Source organism: Melospiza georgiana, chromosome 7 (genome assembly GCF_028018845.1).
Source record: "Melospiza georgiana isolate bMelGeo1 chromosome 7, bMelGeo1.pri, whole genome shotgun sequence".
Lineage (NCBI taxonomy): Eukaryota > Metazoa > Chordata > Aves > Passeriformes > Passerellidae > Melospiza > Melospiza georgiana.
The window spans coordinates 16357109-16369926 of NC_080436.1; the positions used below are offsets into that span (position 1 = coordinate 16357109).

Here is a 12818-nt window from a genome sequence, read left to right on the forward strand (position 1 = left end):
TACAGTGGGTGTCACATGACTGAGCACAGGGCCGTCATGAGAGCTCAGGGAGGCTGGGAAAGATAGGGGAATGCTAATTTCCCATTGTCCAAGTAGCTGGAAAACTGGTTCCAAAATTTCCATGCAGCAAGCAACTTATACCTAGAATAGAAATGGAGAATCAGTTTTGAGCAGCATTCATGTATGTCTGAATAAGTCCAAATTCTGCTTCTGTTCTGTATCCAGAACTGCTTGTGTAGTAGCTTCTGTAGGGCTTAAGTAGTTAAGGAAGCTCCTCATTCTCTGCAGAATATTTGCCCGTAGCCAGTAACACTCATAAATCTAGTAAATCACTTCCCCACAGAGATTTTTTGGTACCAGGCATCAGCTCAAGAATCTGAACAGAACAGTTTTGCATCTCTTCCTCATGCGTAAGATCATTGCTTTGCACAGATATGAAGCACTGGCATTTCTAGGAACCAGTCCACCACTATGATTCGAAAGGTTTCCAGATATTTTGCTTTTAGTTTTGTCTTCTTGCAAGGTGGCAGCACGATCTCCATTAACAAGCTATTGTTACAATCCCACCCAGGCATGCAGGCACCCACCCAGAATCAGTGGCAGACACAGCAAGCCGCTCTTCCCCTCCCAGAGAAAGCCTTGCAGCAGACACAAGCAGAGGTACAGCCGGGCTTAACACAACCTCAGATTCTTGGTTTTTTAGCTGCATTCACTGCTGCCATGGGCATGTATTCACTGTTGTACTCAAGGGAGTTGGATTCACACGTCTGATTCTGCCAACAGAGAGAAAATGCCATTAATTTATTTTGTGATCACTTACCTTTGCCACTCCTGCCTTTGCTCATTAAGTAGGACAGTTACTCTGTTTTCAGTGGGAACATTAATGTCAGAATGAACATGTCAAACTCACACAGAAAACTTGGAATAAAACAAACTGAAAATTAAAAACACACATTGCCCAAAAGAATAGCTAATGTCCTTGGTCTTTATTCTTTCCTGTATAAAATCTAAGTGGTTTGCAGCAGAACAGTGGTGGAATTTCTCCACTGATAATTGTTTCCCCTTCTTAAAGAAACCTATTGGGTGAACTGCTTACGAAAATATTTTGCTGACCTGTGCAGCATTTCTCCTCTTTCCTTTGGTTCAAAGCCTTTAAATCAAGAAACAATTCAGTCTTAGAAAAATGAAATCTGAGCTACTGTCATCAATGACTTGAATTCCAGTGATAAATAAACAAGTCAGTCTTTTTGTCAAAAACCACAGCACTGCTGAATGAGTATGTGCGTGTCCCACTCTCTAAATCTCATTAAATCAAATTCCCCATCCACGACCTTTGGAAGAAGGGTTCTGCATTATCTCATATGTTTGCTTACCTTGTTCCTTAAGCAACAGGCCACAACACAGCAGACACAGGAAATGGCAAAAATGATCACGCAGATAATAATCCATGGCATGCGTCCAAGTGAAAAGCAGTCCTCCTTATCTGAAGATGGGGAGACAAAATAAAAGTCATTACTGATATTTTTCTTTTTTGCCTTCTACAGATAACTTCAATTCTTCTCCCTCTTCATATTAATAGATTAGCAAAAGTGAACTCTGAAGAAGGATTTTGTTGACATGAATTGTCACCTTGGAAAAGTGTATTCAGTAGGAAGCAGAAGATGGCATTTTTTCAGAAAGAAAGGGGAAACTGTTGGTACACAGCACTGAAAGTGTGGACTGAAAAGAAACCAAGCTAGGCTTGAGAGCATGCTGAGAAAGAAAATTTTAAAAAACAGAAAAATCCCAACCTCCAACATGGTGTTTCAGATCTGAACAAGGTTTAAGCTTATATGTAGTAAGTACCACAAGTTATTTTAAGGGCAGCCTGGTCAAAAGAAGGGTAGACTTTGGCAGTCATGTTTGGATAGGGAAGCAAGCTGGGGTACTCAAGATTGCCCTTGCCCAGATCTGCGTGAAAATATGACAGGGTATGAAACATTTAGAAAAAGTTCTGAGCGTCTGGCTAGCCATGCAAGTGGAAATGGACGCTGCAGACAAAACCAAATGTCACAGCTTGATTCTGAGAAGCTTTTTAAATAGAGAGAGGATTGAGATACAACTTGACTAAAGCACATAATTGCTGTAACATTTCAGCTTCTTTGTTTATTGCTGGTGTTGGGAGAAAGGAAAAGAAAGCAAGGGAAGGACATCAGGCAGTACCATGCTGCAACTGAACTGTATGCAGAACCAAGAATTGGTGTGAGCAAAACCACCATTACCTCTTTCAGTTTAGTATACTAAGAGCCACTGAATGAAAGCCAGGTCAAAATTAAAAGCTGGGCAGTTAGTCTTCTGGAGTTAGTCCAAGCCCTTCTCAGTAAACAGCCAAAAATTCTCAACAGCTGTGGATCACTTCTGCTCTAAAAGGGCTCTAAAGCCGAAGGTCTTCACAGAGGTAAACACCATCTTCTTCACACCTCAATGGCATCCAAGAGTTCCATATACCACTACTAGTATGGATATTTTACAACTGATTTTCTTTAGTCCTAGGCTTTTGAACATGTCTCTCAGAATGGATTTTTTCCCCACTTACTAGACCTAACCTTAATATTTATACTCAGCAACTTTAAAATGGACAAGAGAAATTGCAGGCAAAGGAGAGACTGCAGTACTCTAGAAGCTGTAATCAAGCTAACTTGGGTGCCACCACTCAAAGCTCAGCATGGCCTGCAAAACCTGCACAAGAATATGAATCAATATGGAGAGAACGTGCTGAGCAGTGTGCCAACACAGCTCCACTGTTACCAGCCCCCCCTGCTAAGTAGTTTTAAGCTGCCTGGTCATTAGTTGTGTGAACTCTAGTCCTATTCTTCACTTCAGCACAGCTATACACAGTGTCTACTAATCAGTAAACTGAGGTGAGGTGAGTAGAGAACTAAACTTACCTTGGATGTACAAATACGTTTCTTTCAGACAGCACTCTATGTAAGGAGGGGGTAAGAATATCTCCAGGCAGTATGTATAAACATCAATATGTTTCCTCTCCAGATTTTTAAGAATGAAAGTGGTGCTGCTGCTTGAATTGTGTGTCTGACAGTAGGTGACATTACTCTTGGAGATAACTCTCTCTTGGCTCAAATGGAATGCACAGATTTCCGTCTTTTTTTCATGCCCTCTGAAGAGGGTCATGCTGAATTCACTCACATTTTTGGGGTTGGGGAATGTGAAATGGAAGTTTCCATTTTCAAATTCCACCATCACCTGGTCGTCAGAGACATGAGCCTGATCTGAAGACATGAAAACAATTAGTTACACACATAGCAATGAAAAGAATCCTTAAAGTGCTAAGAAACTCATTTTAAAAAAAAATGAACCATGTGATTGTAATTTAAGGCATGCAGGTACTCAGAACGGCCTAGCTACTGCATTACTCTGGTTGTGCCAGACATTACTGATAAAATAAATGAGACCTGGTCTGTTATCTGCTCTAAGGCTGGAGAGATTACTGTTAGCATTAGATCAGTGAGCTTGATAATATTACTTACTACTAAAGCTACTAAATGGTGAAGTTACTCATATTACTTATAATTTCTGTTACTAGATATTGTTTAATGCCCCCCTGGACCAAACACTGTATAAACATATAATCCCTGCCTCAGTGTCACATTGTCCTGTCCATAGATAAAACAAGTGGGACAAAGATTATATAATAATAATTATCTGTGGTTTATGGTTTGTAATCTATACCCTACTAAACAATTATAAAATCATTTAGATTAGAAAAGACCCTTAAGATCAAGAAGTCCAAGCATTAGCCCAGTATTGCCAAGTCCACCACCAAACCATGTCCCTAAGTGCCACACCAACATGTCTTTTAAATTCCCCCAGGGGGGACGACTCTACCACTTCTCCGAGCATCCTGTTTCAATTCTTGACTGCTCTTTCAGTGAAGAAATTTTTCCTAGTATCCAGTACAAATCTCTCCTCGTGCAACTTGAGGCCATTTCCTCTTGTCTTGTCACTCGCTACTTAGGAGAAGAGACTGAACCCTACCTTGCTGCAGCCTCCTTTCAGGTCGGTGTAGAAAATGGCAAGTTCTACCGTGAGCCTCCTTTCTTTCAGGCTAAACAAACCCAACTCCCTCAGACCCTCCTTTCCTCAGCTCTGTTGCTTCCTCTGGACCCACTCCAACACCTCAATGTCTCTCCTATAGTGAGGGACCCAAAACTGGACACAGGATTTGAGGATTCACCAGTGTCAAGTACAGGTTGACAGTCATTGGCCTGATCTTCCTGGCCAGAAAGTAATTGACAGAGGCCAGGATGCCACTGGCTTTCTTGGCCACTTGGGCACAAACTGGCTCATGTTCAGCTGGCTGCTGGCTAGCACCTTCAGGACCTTTACCAGGCAGCTTTCCAGACACTCTTCCCCCGCCTTGTCGGGCAGCCTGGGTTGTTGTGACCCAAGTGCAGGACTCGGCACTTGGCCTTGTTGAACCTCATTCAATTGGTCTTGAACCATTGACCCAGCCTGTCCAGAGCCTTCCTGTACTCCCACCTAACACTTCCACCTAACTTGGTGCTGTCTCAAAGTTATTATGACCCCCAATGACCATCATAGAGGTCATTGATGAAGATATTAAACAGAACTGGCCCCAAAACTGAGCCCTGGGGAGCCCCACTTGTAAGCAGTCACCAGCTGGATGTAACTATTCACCACCACTCTCTGGGCCTGGTGACCTAGCTAGTTTGATGATGTAGCTGGAAATTTAAAATGGGATGTGAATCCCAAGCTCCTGCGTGACTGCCTTAACCACAGGACCTGACTTTCCTTTGTGGAATAGATAGTGATTTGAGACATGACATAAAGTTTCAACCTAATTACTTAGATGGCTAGGGTACCATTATTGCTCAGATAATAAAAGACATAGAGGATAAATGTTACTGTGTGCAGGCACCCACATGCAATCCAGAAATCACATCTGACCCTCACAAAATCTCTATGAAAAGCTCTCAGATGTTGTGTGACTCTCATTTTACAAACTTCTTGGAAAAGGAAAGAAGCAGAAGTGACCAAAGACATCCTGCTACCTCACAGCTTGACTTTGTAAAGTCAGCAACCAATAGCACAGAAAACTCCATCAAACAGAAATATGTTAAAATGTGCAGTAAAAAAATGGCAATTTTTTTCTTTAAGGGCAGTATTTTCTGATGTAGAAAGGCATTTAAAACTGTAAACCAAATTAGGCAAATGCATCTTACCTATATTTTTGCATGCACATGATGAGCAGCTGTCAACTCCTGAAAAATACAAAGTTGTTTTCTGTTTAAAATTTAAGAAGAGCAATGCAAGAACAGAGGGTTAACCATGCAGTGTTAAGATGCTGAAGTTATTTTATAATTTGTATCATTATCCTATCTGATCCTTTCTGCGCTACACTCTAAAGTCGTATAATATAATAAAAGAATGAAATATAAAAATCAAAGGAGAAAGAAAATGCTCAAGACAAGAACTTATACTGATCATACATATAACATTCACAAATTCTTAAAACACCTTTGCAAAGTAATACGTGTACTTCAGGAATAGAACTGACATGAAAGTAAAACTCTTTCACCAAGATACTGAAGAAATCTGCGTGAAATAAAAAAGTATATATTTGATTTTTCATGAGTCCTGATTTTGCAATAACCTAACATTATACTTTTCCCAGACTAAAGTACTCATTTCCATCAATGTTTGTTCTGCTTCCCCCACTGCTTGACACATCACCAAAGCATCTTATAATTATCTGGATCATGTTCCAAAACATACATCAAGAGAACATTCAAGCAATGCAAATGGTTTTGTTCCTTTTCCAACAGCAACTTTTTCTCTTTTGTTCATAGGTGATCTTCCTTACAGAATACAGACACATTTTTAATAATTGTTCTGGTTTTGTTTTTTAAACCGCTGCCTCCATCACCACACAATATGGTAATACTTCGATTTGTATGTCAGTACTGGCAACATAGCAGAGTTTGGTAGTGTTTCATTTGGAATTTTCCTTTTTGCAGGGCCCTAAAATTAAATGCTCAGACAGATAAAAAGAAAAACATTTCTAGCCACTATTTCTTTTTTCTGATAGTCTGAGTAAGTTCTTCAGATGTTGCTTAGAACTAAATATATCTACATCAGGATTTTATGACACTAAGGAAATATAGGGCAAATACTTAAGGATTTGGTGATCTGTCCTATTCATGTTACAGGTACACAGCAGTCTAGATAGACCCACATAGAGTAGACCCCCAGGTGTGCCAGGTATTGCACTGATTGCATGGTATAAAAAATCTTTCTTTTCCAAGGCATCTGTTATCTTTGACATTAACCTCTAAATGCACAGGAACATAGGATCATTCTCTTTTGGATACCTTTGTTTGATCTCAACTCTTTCAGTCTTTTAGGGTTCATGCTTTTTTCTTTTTTGGATTCTTGCTCCACAGTTACTGCCATTGGCAAGGACACTGAATGGATGATATTAATTTCAGATACCTTTAGTGTGACACAGAAGCTAATGTACTTCTGGAAGACATTTTGCAATGCTCAGTTAGAGAGCAGTAAAAACTGTTATCCCTCCTTGACTGATTTACCATATCCCTAGTCATCAAATTCTTCCTGGTTTACTGTGCAGAGTCAGCACCCTTATCTAATTCTGTGACAGTTCTAATATCTGTACTTCTCTCAGGACTATTACTTAAGTATATGATACCAGACAAGGTGTTTAGCATCTTGTACCACTGGTGTGAAGACACAGAGAAAACACACAGCTTGCCAAGCCGCAGTGAAATAGAGCTCCAGGACCACTGAAGGCACAGACAGAAAGTGCAAGCCCTTTAAATTTTATATAGTCTGAAAAGATGAAAGCAAAGGTCAAATAAAGAAATAATTCTTGATGACTTATATGTTGCATGATGAAAGAAAACAGTTCCTGTGAGAACAGCATTTGAGATAAAGGTAATTTTAAATGCTCTGTAGTTTGACATCCTGTAGTTCAGTAACACATGCCTTTACAATTTGGCCAAACACCCAACAAATTATTTAGGGAAGGGAAGAAAAAAACAAATGTGCAGCAGAAGTTAGGGAGCCTGATGCATACAAAAACTTATCTGATACTTTCGAGAAGCACCTACCTGGAGTTGAAACCTCTACATTTGTCACTGGTCATCTGAGAGGAAAGGCAGAGGCTGACTCTGTCAGGGCAGTTACAGAGTCAAGCAGTGCCATATTCCTTCAATGTCCCAGAGGAGCCTGAGACCACTCTATCCTGAGCACTAAAGTAACAACTTCAGATCTGTTTTCTCTGTTTGTCTCTGAGAATAGTTCCGTTTCACTGTTAGCTAATTAAATTGCCCTTTCATAACATGTGGGTTAAAATGTTTGCCAGAGATCATGGTTTTAATCCTTGTTTTTAATGAAAAGGGGCAGAGAGAGGTCATTAAGCATTTACTTCATGTGACCTTGTGTCAAGCTGAAAGATTGTTTTGTATTCTCTCCAACCCAGAAGCCTAAAATGACGGTTTTCAAGGAACTCTCAGTAAAGTATTTCTCTGAATGAGCATTTTGGTAAATGTGATGCAATTGGTATTTCTCTGAAACAAGTAGCCATAGAGAAGAGTGTGCTTAGCATAGGATAAAAGCAGCACATTTTAGAATTAGATTAACAGTGCCTGAGATTAAAACACAAAATTGTCTACATGGATGACCACTATGGGTGAAAGCTCCATATATAAATTTCCAAATATAAAGCTCCAGATATAAATTTCCAATCACTAGCTATTCTGCATCAGCTCCTAATTTGAATGCACTTGCTGAATACTAAAGAAGTTGCTCATTCCCCTTCCCTGTGCCTGACTGCTGATCTTCTGTACCCACTTGTACCCATTCATTCCTAGGTAATCATATGGACCTGTAGCACTCTGTTGTTAATGGCTGGACACATTTGGGATGTTTCTTGCCAAGCTCCAGTCAGAATGAATGTACATTTAGTACGATGTGAGACAGGAACCTGGGGTTTAAACATCCAGTAATACTGAGATTCCCTGACTAATTGTCCCTAATTCTACCTCAAAAATATGTGAATAAAAGTCTACATTATGGTATTGTTGAAACTGAATAGAAGAATTTCACTGGTTCAGCAGTAAAAATGCTTAGTTTTGGCTGAAAGATTGCTTTTTGTTATTTTTCATAAAAAACCTATTATTCTTTTGCATATAAAGTTTTGAGAAGAGGAAACAAATCTTTAGTTTGTTTCCATTGTGTCACAATGTGGAGTTGCAAGAAGTCGTTCCTGGCTCACCTGATGTGAAGCAGAGTGCCAAGACAAATATTGTGGTTTAGATATAAATCAAAGGTATTAACGTGTATGAAAGCTACATCTTGTTATGTTAAGATCAGAAAGAGAGCTTGTGTGTGTGTACATTTCTTTATAAGTGTATTTACAGTCATGTACATTTCCACCTCAATTTCATCTTTACTGCAGCAGGAAAGCCTTTTGGCAGAAGTTTGGGAATTTCTATGGTAGTGTACTTGGATACTGACGCCAATGGAAAATGTGTTATTTTAATTTTAATGAGATTGCAATTTTGAGCTTTCCAGTTATTCTTTGGCAGACTCAGCACTATTTGAAGACACAGAGAAAACACCGTTACACACTTTGGTCCTAACAGAAGTTTTAAAACCACTTTCAATCCCTTTTCAAGCTTGGGGTTTAGGCCAGGAGAATGGAATAACGCTACTTTGTTTTCTTGCTGTTTGTATGATCTGCCCCAGCTCTCAGAAAACTAGCTAGCTGATGAAAAGAACAAGCACAATTTCACTTCTGTATGTTTGCCTCTGAAGATGAGCAAGGAAATCGCAGACCCTGCCTTTAAAACAAACATATTTGTTTTGTTCATACTAAATGCATAATGAAACTGCACATAGCTTTTAAGCTGCTATAATTTCAAACTTCCAAGGCACTCTGAAAGATGACACTGTCAATTTAGTGTCATTAGTCCTATGCCTAAAACTAACACATTTCTATCTTTCATGATCCAAGATTAACTGGGGAACTGGGGAAGAAGTGCTTGTGGGCAAAGCAGTAATGGCCCAATTTATTCTAGGAAGCCATCTTTAATCTGAATTATTCCTGTGGTATAACTTATGATGAGAAATGCTGAAATTCATATAAAACATACCACTGAAAGAACAGCCAGTGCTGATAATATTTCAGAAGCCCTTCTAAAAATTGCCATGGTTTCCTACTGTATTGACACCAGGAGATCAGTGGGTGAAGAGTGATAATGCTTTGCAAATGTTGGTGTGCCAAAGCTCATGTGCAGTTTCATAGCAAGGGCCTCAAGAGCTATGGAATCCTACCTCCAGCTCTGTACTCCAAATCCCATTGCCTGTGTTTCTCTGTGGGCAACAGAGACACTGCCTGCTCTTACGATCAATGTCTTTATCACAATTGTGTTATCAAATCATAATGCACATATGCACGCATACATATCACCTACTGTGACCTATTTAGATCCAGAGGTCACAAGTCATGCTGAGAACACAGTAAGACAAAAAACATGAGAGATACCATTTCTTCTTACATGCAGTCTCTTTCTCTTGCCATCTCTTTTGCCTAGTCTCCTGCCCAAATCCTGTCCTCCACATTTGAAGGAAAGGAGAAATGCTGGTATCAGACAGAATGATTATTTGCACCCTTAAAATTACAGTTTATTTCTTCCCATGAGGAAAAGCTTTCTAGATAGCTTCAGTCATGTGTAAAAGCATGCTGGTCAGGTATTCATGCTAAATTGACTAGATGGAAAGTAACCAAACTGAAAGCATTTTTTGTTAGTAAATTTAGGAACAACTTTCCAAGGAGAACTCTCTTTAGAGATACTGATTACAATTACTCTTTCTTGTGATTTTCCCCATCTTTTCATTCTATTTGAAAACTCAGCAGACTATCCATATATTAGTTAGCCTTCAAAAATGCATTACCTAAAGACCTGAAAACTAGTTTTTATTTATAGGAAAGCTGAAGTTCTTCCTGAAAACTCAGGAGTACTTAAATTCTATCCCTTTTCACTAGAATTTTAGAAACAAATATTTAATAGCCCTAGGCATGAATATCAAAAGATTGTATTTAAATGGTGTTTAGTAAGTGTGCACACTAAATCTCAGATCTTATATGATGCATCATACCAAATCGTTGGACAGAATATGTATGGTAAAAAAGACTCTTCTTAATCTGTTATTATCAGTATTTCCATGCTGACCCACTAATATGTGCATTTCTGAGAGGTTACAGGTAAAGCTGTTATATTTTACTTTGCACAGCTGGGATAAAACACTGAATCTTGTTAAATGCTACATCCATGTTTAAGGCTGGACTGAGATTCATGCTGTCACTGTGCACCTTCTCAAACACAGCATAGGAATTCCATGCTTCCTTTTAATTCTGTGTTTCAAGGCTGCACCAAAAGGATCTCATCTACTTTTCCATGCCATATACATTTTTCACTGTATAAAGATTCCCTGCCCAAATGAGAGCAGGTTTAATATGGATAACTTGGTTTCTCTTTATTATTCACCATCATGCTGCTATGAGATCTTATATCCATCAAGGGAACCTGGCTGGAGCACTAGAATCTCAACAGCTAAAGGGTAACACTGAGCAGATGAGCTAAAGAACATAAACAATGTTCTTGCAGTTTTTAGTTTCAGAGCAAACATTCCTATGCTGGCAGGAATTCTCTTCCCACCAACTCTAGTGATATTGAAGTTGAGAGCAGTCTTTTTACAGCCAATACCCTCTATTAACTTTATTCCTCCAACCCCTTGCTATCATGCCTCATCTACTATCTCCCATCATTGGCTAAGTTATATTCTATAGAGACACCTACTGCACGGAGAATAATCAAAAATGTTACTCACCATACAGGGCTTCAAACTGAAAGCAGAGGACACAGAAAGTTACAGCAACTGCCTTCATGCCTGCCTGACACAGAGGCATCAGTCTTCTGTCTGCTGTGAAGATGGGGAAGAACACATGGGTAGAAAAGGAAGTGGTTTTGTGGGCTCTGGCAAAAAAAAAAACTGTAAGATAATCAGAATGACTTTTTAATTTAACATTTGTCCCCTGACTATGTTATAGCTATGTCAGCATTAGCTGTTGCAAACACCTGGTTTAATGCTTTATTTTTTTTCCTACCTAATGGTATGCTGTCACAAACAGGAGGATGAAAGACTTTCTGACATTACTTTTGATGTTCACTTTGCAAAGACTGGTTTCTGGTAAAGTCTATCACAATAGAGGCTGCAGTCATCTGCAGTAAACTTCTGCAGATGGCCGATAGTCAGCAACTAATATTAACCTACAGTACATACATATTTGTAACTGGCAACCTGGTTTCTCCCCACCAGTTTCAACTGGTTTTGCATAACTAATGCTCTTGCTCTATGTGGAAACCACTAGTTAGTGGGGTAGGAGACTTTCATGTGTCCTGGTCCTGAAATTCATATGAAGAGCATGGCCAAAGTGCAGAAAGATCCCCTCAGCCCTGTGGCTTCTGAAAGGTTCACTGCAGCATGACTTCCATTCTGGAGATCAGGCTTGTTTTGCCTGAAGTTTCATGAGAAGCTTCATGTGGCTCTGTGAGAGGAGATCTGACTCAGTGCCCTAGAGCCTTAGGTCAAAAGGTTCTCTCCTTCCCTCTTCTTTGCCTTTGTGCAGCATACTCTATCCTGGCCTGTTATCCATCTTTATCCTGGGAATGTTTTAGGACCCTTTGTAACATGTTCTACAATCATTTAATTCTGGCTGCTTATTTATGTCTATAATACTAAATTTAGTGCAGAAAATATGCAAGAAAACCAGCTTCTAAATCATGTTTAATATATTAGATGAAGTTTGCATTTCTGATTGCATGAAGATAAAACACAAAGGACTGCTAGTGGCGCCTGACAGACACTTTTGGGGTTGAGTCTTTGTAATGGTCAAATAATTGGAAAATAACAGGACTGTGTTACAGATTCACTGCTACTTTATACTGTGCAAGTAAATCCTCACAAGTTGGTTTACTCTTCTTCAAAAAGTGATTTAATGTCTTTCACTATTACTGCTAAGGATCCGATCACATGGACATTGGCAGAGCTTTATTTTCTTCAAATCTTTCAAAATCCCTGAAAATCTATGCCTTTTTAAAAATTACAGTCAGAAGTAAAGCTGAGTCAAATCAGGTGTTGATCTAAATTTTCAGCTTGAGTCTCTGGCACTAAAATTAAATAACTCTAAGTAGAGAAAATTTCTGCAGTATGCTTTTAATTCTAAAGCCCAAAAGCATATGGTGGTTCAAACAACAATACACCTACAAAATATACATCCGACTCCTGAGTTTTGCCTGTGAAGTTATAAAATGTGTTAGGATGTACTGAGGTTCCAGGTAGGATCATCTTTTCCATCCCCTATAAAAGCTAATGGGAAGTGCTGAAAGAACAGACCAACCCTCTCCTGGGACCTCTCCTGACCTTTACTGCCCCCCAAATAAATTTAAGAGTGGTTCCCAGAAAGACCTACAGTAAGAAGAGCTGCTGCTGCTGAGAATTAAGGGTGGAAGAGAATCATGTGTCAAGTACCTCCACACACATCCTTGGGAGAGCATGGTGACAACACACACCAGAGACTGAGTCCTACAAAGCCCGCCACTGACTGGGAAGACCAATAAAGGTGTAGGGAAATGTACTCCATGTGCAAAGCTTTGGCTACTTTTTTATGAAAACAGGCTTTAAAACAAATCAGTATTGTTAGGGTTCCAAAG

General features: G+C 39.4%; 1 protein-coding gene across 1 annotated transcript; it reads right to left on the reverse strand.

The window, feature by feature from the left end:
- Positions 1-512: 512 nt before the first annotated feature.
- LOC131085798 (inducible T-cell costimulator-like) lies at positions 513-11021 on the reverse strand. The gene is made up of 5 exons (XM_058028283.1): positions 10936-11021; positions 5244-5282; positions 2928-3269; positions 1374-1483; positions 513-773 (listed from the first exon to the last, which is right to left on the reverse strand). The coding sequence occupies exons 1-5, from the start codon at positions 11012-11014 to the stop codon at positions 684-686; spliced, it is 660 nt and encodes a 219-aa protein (XP_057884266.1). The 5' UTR covers positions 11015-11021; the 3' UTR covers positions 513-683.
- Between the last annotated feature and the right edge of the window lie 1797 nt (positions 11022-12818).

What these genes read in the sequence shown, in the direction of transcription:
- LOC131085798 (XM_058028283.1), bottom strand. Translation starts at nt 11,014, where the DNA reads ATGCCTCTGTGTCAGGCAGGCATGAAGGCAGTTGCTGTAACTTTCTGT. An exon ending in TCAGTTTGAAGCCCTGTATG is followed by an intron (nt 5,283 to 10,935) that starts GTGAGTAACATT and finishes TGTATTTTTCAG; the next exon opens with GAGTTGACAGCTGCTCATCA. An exon ending in AACGTATTTGTACATCCAAG is followed by an intron (nt 1,484 to 2,927) that starts GTAAGTTTAGTT and finishes CCCCATCTTCAG; the next exon opens with ATAAGGAGGACTGCTTTTCA.